Here is a 10,137-nt window from a genome sequence, read left to right on the forward strand (position 1 = left end):
CGCGCCTCCTCGGAGCGCGGCGCTTTGTGGCTCGGCGCCGTGGGTGGCTGCCGCGCTCCAGATGCCTTTTTTGTCCGCGGGCCGGGCCGATGCGGCGGGCGTGTGTCCGGACATGTCCGGCGAGCTGGCCTCGGGCCGGGGGGGCCCGGGGGCCGGGGCCCGCAGTCTGTTTTGCGGTAATTTGACTCGGGCCCTCTGGTTTGTGGTTTCGTTCTTCCGACCTGGGGATCGAGTGTTTCCCAGGCATTTTTCGATTCTACTTTAATTCGGGAAATGGGCAGCGGCGGTTGCGGGGTCTTTTTGTTGTGTCGTTTGCCCCCGAGGTTTGGCGTGGGGGGGGGACAGGGCTGGTGTTGACGCCGGCGATTTCCTAGTACTACAGTTTGTTTCGCGAAGTCGTGTTTGGGTTTAGGCGTCATCTGCACCTTTGCAAATTACATAACGTTACGGACATTTTTTTTTTTTTAATGGAGTTCACCATTTCCGGGGGGGGCAGAGTGGACAGCGGCAGGGAAACTTGTTGGGCGGCCGCGAGTGGTCTTAATGCCTCTTAATGCTGTTAGGTCAGTGAGGAGGACTCTCAGCCATGGCTCGTACCAAGCAGACCGCCCGCAAATCCACCGGGGGTAAAGCGCCGAGGAAGCAACTGGCTACAAAAGCCGCTCGCAAGAGTGCGCCCTCTACCGGAGGGGTGAAGAAGCCGCATCGTTACAGGTATTTACGGGGCGGTCACCTCCGGAAGCGCCGTGTCCCTAGCCGGAGGAGGAGATGCGTGGTCAACTTTCTGCTTTAGGAAAACTGGTTTCCTCCTCCCTCGACTATTTATGACTGCCTGAAAATCCAGGTTAATCTGAGCGGCGGTTTCATTGAGAACTGAAGCTACACTCTCGACACAGTCGCAGGAGACCTATTCTCCCCCTCCCCCTCATGTTACTAGGGGAGATGAACAGCCTTATTTAGTTGCTAGTTTCTAATACGTTTTCAATTGTGACTTTTAAAGTGCTCTTAAGGATAATCTTGCATTTTGGTAACATGACAGTTCAGTGGAGATTCTGAGCGGTTTGTGGTTGTAAAGTTCCCGTCCTTCCTTTATTTCATTTATTTTCTTCTGCTGGCCTGTTGGGCTTAACCGCCCCGAGGGAGCAGTGCTGTTCAGGGCCGCTGCCGTTAGAGGGCAGAAGGGGTTCGGCTAGGGTGGCCTGGCCGCGGACTTCACTTGCCTTCACTTGCCGCCAACGCTCCTGCATGGGAGCTACAAGTTAGAACTGTGGTGTATTTTTTGCTGACAATTACTTAATTAAAAAAAACTCCCATTTGGAAGAAACTGCACAAGTATTCAAGATTAACCATTCTTGCGGATAGACAGCAATCAAGGTGAAGGTATTTTGAGAAGTTGGAATACCACGGCGTATTTTCTAAATAAAGCTTGTCTAGTTGTGTTGGTAGGTTTTTAAAGATTCGAGGGTGCAGGTGGGAAGGAGAATTGAGACTGTCTGAATTCTTAGTAGGCTAAAAAACTCCCCGAGTTGTGATTCCAGCAGAACTTACTGCATGTGTCCACACAGGCACACATTGACGACAAAGAAAATAAAGGAAACTTCGCTGAATGCCCTACTAGGAATCTGATGTGCTTTTTGCTTCAAAGAGATTGTTATGCTACTCTCGGTAGACTCCAATGTTTAGATCATGAATTGATAGCGAAATGTGGTGCAGAACCCGAAGAACAGTTGAGTGAATGGTTTATCTCTGTGTTTAGCGAGTGTTTCTGTAATGTGGGCATGGTCTCTTTTTCTTTAAGGCCTGGTACTGTGGCACTCCGTGAAATCAGACGTTACCAGAAGTCCACTGAACTTCTGATTCGCAAACTTCCCTTCCAGCGTCTGGTGCGAGAAATTGCTCAGGACTTCAAAACAGATCTGCGCTTCCAGAGCGCAGCTATCGGTGCTTTGCAGGTAAAGGGGTGCTGGGAGGGTGGCGGGCAGGAACAGCGTAAGGGGGTGCTGGGAGGGTGGCGGGCAGGAACAGCGCCGTGTGCTAGTGACCGCTCCAGGCGCGCACAGCCCCGTCTGCTCACAAGCCTGTGAGGCGGGTGGTACCTTTATTTCCCACTGGAAACCTCGGAAGGTCAGATTGCTCAAGGTCATACACAGTGTAACATAAAGCCGTTTGGTCACAGAATCACTTGAACCCATTTGACTCTGAGCTAAGTGCACATTCCGCTATGGCATCGCACTAACAGCGGTGTTTAAGGGGGAGCATCTGGTTTAGCTTAACGGGCACAGCGCTCAGAGGTCCACAGGTGTAATCAGTTGCAAACGCTGGTGTGTGCAAAGGACTCCGAAAAACTGTCCTCCTGGGCCTGCCAGTGCTGCGGTAAATGGGGAGCGTGTTCCAGGCAGCACGGGGATGGGCCGCCGTAAGGAGTGTGCTCCGAGTGGTGGCCAGGGTTGGGCTGACCACACCGAGGGGGCATGCCTCAGATCACAGCGGCCATGTAAAGGAACAGCTTGAAAGTTCCTGGTTCTGGAAGGAATTACGACTTTGCACTCAAATGAACACGGATGGCTGTGTTGATTTTAATCTTAGCTCTAGAGTATTGGAGCTTGGAAATGTTGCTTCAGAGGTGGCTAAGTGTCATTTATACAGGGTTAAAACTTGAATGCCCTAGGAAAGTGCTTGATAGGAGACTGGTTATGACTAAAATTAGTCACTTAAATAACCTGTTTTATGTGTTTGACTTCTTTAGATGAGTGTATCTCGGGATGAGGTTAGAGGTGATCTATGCAAAGTGTGAGGCACCATCACAGAGGTTGATGAGAGTGGGGGGGGTGGGGGTTTCGGGTCCAGAATCTATCTCTATTCCCGTGGAGAATTTTCAAGGCTGCTGTTGCCAAGCTTTTGCTTTATGTGAGAGGAAGATGTGATAGGTGGATTCAACACTAGAGTGTAATTGGTTGAGCTGTTACTATGGTTAGTCTCAACTTCATTTGATTGGTGGATTTCGCAAGTAGGCATCCATTAAATTCTCAATGAATTGATATTTACTGAAATTCAAAACTACTAAAAATCTTTGAATGGTTTTACTTAAAAGACTTTTTCCCATTCTAAAGAGTGATTACTTTCATTTATTAGAATCATAAATCACATTTTCCCCTACTTTTATTTTATACAGAAACATTACTGAGATTCTCAAGCATTGATGCAAAAAAAGCTAATTTTGATGTTAGGTTACACTTCACAGGGCTGTGCTGAGGGACGCATCTCCTGAAAGTTCCCAACGCTTTTCAGTTGAGGTGTTGGTGAAGTAGCCTTGTAAACTGAGGTCATTAGACAATACGAGTAATCGAGACAGATTACAGATGTGCCCTTGCTGTTAATGTCTAATAAGAGTTTGAGTTGAGTGGTCTTTGTTAAAAATGAAATGGGTGTTTTGAAATGGTGAAAGAATCATTGGGTGTGCTCAAAATACTGCAGCATCACGTTGCCTTCTAGTTGTGAGTTACTTTTCCTTCTGTTGTGACCTCTGAGATGGGTTATGAGACTAATGGGGTTGTCTTTCACTCCCATTCTAGCCTTGCCACTTAGGGGACTTTGGGGCGTTGGTAATATGACATGGGTCACAGCCAAACAGTGGCATGATCCTAGAAAACCAGCTACATTCTGAGGTAGATAGCTGGGAGAGCCCCAGCCGCCACGTCAGTGGGAAGAGTGGCTGCTCCCCCTCAGCAGAGGACTTAACTGACTTCTTACTGGCAGCCAGTAGTGCTGGCATTTTGCAGAAGCATTCTGGATTTGTGTGATCCCTAAACGTGCTAGATGAGATACAAATGCAACTGCTTTCTTTAGTGAGGGACTTCAGGCCCAGCTATTTGTTTCCAGACTTTGGCCATTTCTAGAATATCCCCTGGAGTAGATCCCTAAATGTGAAGAGTTGGCTTCAGTGGTCTTCTCTGGAGTAGGTACCAATGAGGGACTCATTGTAGGGAAATGTCCAACTTTGAATTAGGAGTAAATGTAGAAACTAGACTACTGCCAATTAAACATCTCCTTCGGGCAAGAGGACAAGAGGTGAGTATACATGAAAACGGTTCAGTCGTGATTAAGGCTCGTTAACAGATGGATGATGCCCACCGGGGCCTGCATGCAGGGAACTTGCCTGCGTCTGAGGACGGAGGCTGCTGGGCTCCCCTTTGTGCAGTAGCCTGCGCCCAGCCTTAGAACGGGGCTGGTAAATCAATCTTGCTCTTGGTAACAAATGCTGCGGAAAGGCATGTAAGTTTTGTGAACTTGATGTGGAACACGTTGTTTATAAGATAAAACTGTTGTTGCTGTGTCAATGCTTTGAAAAGCGGGACCTCAGTATTTATTGCAGTCAAAATGTTTGTAAAGCAGATTTAGTCATTCCCATTTACACATTTCTTGTGCACCGTGTTGTGTTGTGGCTCCACCTGGCAGTCTGTGCTGTTGCTAAGACCTGAAGTATTTAGGGTCTTGAGCAGAACGGAAAAGTACTGAAGACAGAGATGTAGCTATAAAATTTAGTTTGTTGCTGTTCCCTGTAAGCTGGGCTTCTTGCCTTGCTTCACTGCCTAGCGTGTCACGTATGGAGGAGAAAGAATACACTAACATCTGAAAAGTTAAATTTTCTTAGTAGTGACATGATTTGAGGTGTGTGATTTGTTAATGATTTTCAGGCCTCAACTTCTCACTTTCCTTAAGCTGCCTTTCAGCTTGGTCCCAGACTTTTAAAATGTAACATTTGGTAGAATCGTCTCTCCAAAGGTACCTTTTTGGTTTTTAAAGGAGGCTTGCTAGGAGGAAGAGAGGGCAGGCGCCTGGTGGTCACGGCAGGCGGGATTTCTCGCGAGGCCCGCGTCCTCGCTGGGCTGCTGCTGGGCGCGTCCTCAGGGCCGTGTGATGAAACCATTCATGCTTTTCTTTATTCCTGTTGTAGGAGGCAAGCGAGGCCTATCTGGTTGGCCTCTTCGAAGACACCAACCTGTGTGCTATCCATGCCAAACGTGTAACAATTATGCCAAAAGACATCCAGCTAGCGCGTCGCATACGTGGAGAACGTGCTTAAGAATCCACTCTGATGGGAAACATTTCATTCTCAACAAAAGAAAAAAAAAATTTTTTTTCCCTCTTCTTCCTGTTATTAGTAGTTCTGAACGTTAGATATTTTTTTTCTCCATGGGGGTCAAAGGTACCTAAGTATATGATTGCAAGTGGAAAAATAGGGGACAGAAATCAGGTATTGGCAGTTTTTTTCCATTTTCATTTGTGTGTGAATTTTTAATATAAATGCGGGGACATAAAGCATTAATGCAAGTCAAATGTTTCAGTGAACAAGTTTCAGCAGTTCAACTTTATAACAATTATAAATAAACCTGTTAAATTTTTCTGGACAATGCCAGCATTTGGATTTTTTTAAAACAAGTAAATTTCTTATTGATGGCAACTAAATGGTGTTTGTAGCATTTTTATCATACAGTAGATTCCATCCATTCACTATACTTTTCTAACTGAGTTGTCCTACATGCAAGTACATGTTTTTAATGTTGTCTGTCTTCTGTGCTGTTCCTGTAAGTTTGCTATTAAAATACATTAAACTATACTTGCTTTTGGTCTTTATTGCCAGCCCATACAGTTGATTTCTTCCTTGGAGTTTTTGTATTTAAAGTGACATTTGCTACCAAAAAGGTCACCCTGTGCCTGAAACAGGACTGGAGGGGTAAGGCCGAACCCCTTGTGGTTCGGGAGGATGGCGTCCTTTGGAACCTGTCACTCCCAGCCTCGCTGGCAGTATTAACTGTTCAGTGACGTTTGTTTACGTGATATCTTCAGCTCAAAAATGAGAACACTGTAAATCTGGCCGCTTTCAGGTCAAGTGCCGGTCTTGAATTCTTAGCACTGTTTCATTTAGCATGGGGATGATTAACAAACAGTGGCTACTCCGTGGGTTAAAACGGACATCTGCAAGGTGTGACATTGACAGTCTCCAGCGCCTTCGTAACAGTAGCTTCATGGATCATTGTAGAGTGTTCCCAGTGAGACAGAAACAGGGCTTGTCCCTAATTTAACAGGCCCATTCGTGCCATCCACTGCACAGGGGCTTGCTGCGAATAGCCCACTCCGCAGTTTCTGCAGGCAAAGGGGCAAACTTGAAGGCCTATTCCTGAAAACACAGGGAGAAAAGTCTCCCAGAAGGACAGGAGAAGTAGCTCCCTGCTAGACTGCCGATTACAAATACAAGATAATGTTTTGAGTTATTAGTCATAAATTTTGCTTCAGAAGTTCTGCTAAACTAAAAATGCTTTTTTCCCACTGACGTGATTGTGTCAGCGGTATCAGGTGTTACCAAGTTAACAGTACAGCAGGTTTCAGCTGCTTCCACGCAGCCACTACACAGGTCCTAGCGCACAGTACGCCACGTCAGAAGTGGGGCAGTCGGGCCGACCCAAAGAAACTCGCCTGTGGAGGCTGCACCCCCACTGCGCACAGTGTGGCTGCTCGCTAGCCCATGCTCCGAATGACACGTTCGCCTTCCTGTCAGGGATGCAGTGAAGGAGACGGGCAGGCACACGTGAAGTGGGTATTCCTGGCTGGGGTGTGGCAAACCCGGTGCGTGGAGGAGCAGCCGGGAGGCAGGGCCGGCTGGCTGGTGCAGGCCAGAGAAGGGAAACCGAGTGCTTGAGGAGCAGGTTGTGTAGGGCGTCATAGATGCGCTCGGCCACGGAGAAGAGTAAAGAAAGCCCTTGGGAAGATTAGAGGACAAAGGGTCGGATTCCCATTTTGCCAAAATCATTTCTACACGCTACATAGAAAATAAGTAGGGCAGGAAGGGAAAAGCAGCTAGGCGGCTGTAAGAGAAGCTAAGTGACACAACACAGTGACCTGGACTTGGGTGGGTCAGCGGAGGTGGTGGGAAGTGGCTCTGTGCGTCGTTGTAAAGTGCCATTGCTTGAGGCTGGGCCTGGGTGCCCAGTGGGGCCAGACCTGGCCTCAGCACCTGTAGGAGCCTAAGGTGAGGAGAGCCCGGCCTGGGGGGAAGGAGCTGAGTTGTTGTTCGGGTGGAAATGCCTATTCGGTGGTAATGGGGAAGGCAAGGAGATTGCTGAGGTGAACCTGGAAAGGTTAGGAAAGACGGTTGGACAGGAGAGAAAGCTTAGAAGTCAGGAAGCACATGGTTTTGAGCCAAGCAACTGAATCACCAGGGGAGCAGGTGGAGACTGAAATTTTAAAAATTCAAGAACTGAGGCAAGGAAAATTTAGAGAGTAGGGAACGAGAACGCTGCACGGTAGGAAGAAGAGAGCGACTGACATCTGGGAGTCAGACAGGGCTCCACAGAAGAAAGGAAGAGTGTCAAATACTGTACTGAATCCCAAGGTCTGAGAACTGACCGTTGGGTTTGGCAAAACAGATGGTGATGTGGGTAAGAACAGATAGTCGAAAAATAGAAGGAACCGAATCTAATTAGAGAAGATCTAAGAGAATGGTCATACTTCACATCGATCATGAGAGCCTGACAGCATGCACCTCCAGATACAATACACAGCATTTCCAAATGCTTGACTTCAGTGTATAACCTGAATACAATCATCGGGAAACAAACACATCTCAAGTGCAAGGCACTCTACAAAACTGGCTAGACTTCTAAACTGTCAGCTTCATCAGACAAGCTAGGGCACTATTTCAGATGAAAGATGACTACAGAGGGGCCCCCAGGTGGCCTAAGGCTCAGCGCTGTCACCCTGGGGCCTGGGCTCCATCCCCTGCCAGGGAGCTGCTTTGCCCGCTGCTCCCCTCAGCAGTGTATTTCAGTAGATCTGCTTGTTCTGCTCCCCACTCTGGTGAATTCTCTCACCCTCTGTACTTCTGGCCTGTACCCCAGTTCTGTGTGCATAAATAAATCATTTTTTTAAAAAATACATAAAAACAAAGCAAAGGAACTGGTAAAACTAAACCAAAACAAACCCTAGAATTAAAACTGCAGAATTGAGGTTACTAGAGGGGGAAAAAGGTTGGAACAAAATGGGTGGGAGACCAAGGGTCGCCAGTGGAAGGCTATGGGGACTTGGGGGTGGGGGCGGTATGGTAACACATCTGAGGTGTGAACCTGTTCTACTAAGTCATACAGTGTTGGGCCCCCCAATGGCGGACACTTTGAAGCTGCCTGGCCGCAGCAGCGTTAGCACAAGTTCAATGCCCAGCTAGGGAGTGACCCCCAGGGCGCAGCAGACCTCTCTCCCCGCTGCTCCCTCAGCAGTGTGTTTCAGTCCATCTGCCTCTTTTGCTCCCCACTCTGTCTCTGGGGAGTCCTCTCACCCCCTACCCCTCTGGTAAGTACCCAGTTCTGTATGCATAAATAAATAAATCTTTTTTAAAAATCATTACCAATATTGTAAACCAGTGTTACCAGAATAAAGATAAAATGAAAAGTGTGTCGACTTGGGAGGGGGAGAAGTCACACCCACCCAGACCATCCATGTGTACACAAACAACACGCGTGTCGGCGCAGCGAGTGTGGACAGTAGCGGAGTGCGGCCCTGGCAGCGGTGGCCTGCGGGAGCAGCGTCAGCGGAATACTGGACAGTTACGGAGCAGCCACAAACGGCCTCCGAGCTCCGCTCCCAGCCTTTCCAAACAGCAGGGAAGATACTGCCCTGAGCCAAGCCCAGCACTGCCCACGCCCAGCCTTCTTCACTCCTACCAACCTTTTGCGGCCGCTTTGCTTCATAGCAAAAGAAATGTAATATCCACTGCAGAGATGGGAGGAGGACATCCTTACCTTGCCTCAGGGTCTTGGGCGCAAAGGGTTCTGTGCTTCAACTTGGTGGCAATCAGACCGTTGGGAACTCTCCAGATCGAGTCCTTTTGTAGTTGGAAGCAGTTTCAGGCCAGTGGTAGGGAACTAGCGTGGCCTTTGCCATCACCGTGGACAGGATTCAACCTCCCAGCTCGGGGTACGGGGCTGAAAAACAAGGCGCCACGGTACAACGTGAGGAGCGTCGTGCGTCCAGCGAGTAGAAACTTAAAGATGTCCAAGTTCATACATCTCCCTGGTGGCCCAACGGTATCTGCTGCCTCTGCAGCATGAGTGCGCCCCCCAGCCAGGAGGGACCCCAGGGCGCTGCAGGCCTCTCCTGTCTCCCCGCTGCCCCCTCAGCAGTGGGCTTCGTGGATCTGCCTGTTCTGCTTCCCACTCTGTCTCAGGTGAGCCCTCTCATACCCGCTATAGACCTCCGGTCTACACCCCAGTTCTTGTACGCATAACTTTTTTAAAGTCTTTTTAAAAAAGATGTATAAGTGACTAAGAAAACAAACTGTGCCTGTGGTTTTAGGTGCCCCTTACTGCCTGCGTGGATTAAAATCTTAGTGAGTGATGGGGGTGACACTGACACAGCCACAGTGACAGAAGTGGCAGGACGACACCTGGGCTCTGAGGAGCCACGGCAAGTGCTGCAGAGCCGGAGCACGGCGGGTGCCCGCTTCCCGGCTCGGTTATGGGGACCTGACCCGCAGGGGAGGGAGGTGGACTGGGATTATGGGGACCTGACCAGCAGGGGAGGGAGGTGGATGGGACCTGGGCGCCAGGGCTAACGCAACGGCGAACCAAGCTCAGGTAACCTCAAGATACCAGGCCCGGGAGTCGCGGGGCAGCGAGTCGCGGGGCAGCGGCCTGTGGGCCTGACCGGAAGAGACCTCGGTGGCGCCCCTGCCAGCCCAGCGCGGCCACCTCGCTGGCTCCAAGCTGGTCAGCAGATGGCCGCGCGTCGGGCCCTTCCTGCCCGTCCCTGGCGAGCGCGGCTCTCCGCGCGCGAGCGGCCGGGGCCAGGGCCCGACGCCTGAGGAAGCCGCCCGGTCTGGGAAACGAGGTGTGTGGGGTGGGGGGGCTAGCGCGAGGGCCTGGACAGCCCGGCGTCCACCACCCGCCCTGCCTCGCGGGCCTCCTCCCGCGCGCCCCAGAGCCGCCAGGCCGTCGGCCCGGCCCCCGGGAGACCCTCCCGGCGCCCTCCAGGCCCCTGTGGGCCTGTCCCTCGCTTGCCTCTCGGAAACGGTCTCCGAGCCGGGCTCGCCCGGGTGTCTCCGCCCCCTGCCCTCGCGCGCGGCGGGGCGGCCCGGGACGCCGACAG

At 50.4% G+C, this 10,137-nt stretch overlaps 2 protein-coding genes across 2 annotated transcripts in view; one reads left to right on the forward strand and one right to left on the reverse strand.

Moving 5' to 3' along the window:
• The window catches only part of SDE2 (SDE2 telomere maintenance homolog (S. pombe)), a 61,939-nt gene extending 52,964 nt beyond the window's left edge, over positions 1 to 8,975 (reverse strand). The window contains exon 1 of the mRNA XM_012730967.1: positions 8,793 to 8,975. The gene's annotated coding sequence lies outside the window, so the exon portion shown is untranslated. The remainder of the gene's footprint in view (positions 1 to 8,792) is intronic.
• Positions 545 to 5,617, forward strand: H3F3A (H3 histone, family 3A). The gene is made up of 3 exons (XM_004691033.2): positions 545 to 714; positions 1,799 to 1,952; positions 4,955 to 5,617. Exons 1-3 carry the CDS (start codon positions 587 to 589, stop codon positions 5,081 to 5,083), a joined length of 411 nt encoding a protein of 136 aa, XP_004691090.1. The 5' UTR covers positions 545 to 586; the 3' UTR covers positions 5,084 to 5,617.
• Positions 8,976 to 10,137: the final 1,162 nt, after the last annotated feature.

This window comes from Condylura cristata, unplaced genomic scaffold (assembly GCF_000260355.1).
Source record: "Condylura cristata isolate star-nosed mole 26May11 unplaced genomic scaffold, ConCri1.0 scaffold00029, whole genome shotgun sequence".
In the NCBI taxonomy this organism is placed as follows: domain Eukaryota; kingdom Metazoa; phylum Chordata; class Mammalia; order Eulipotyphla; family Talpidae; genus Condylura; species Condylura cristata.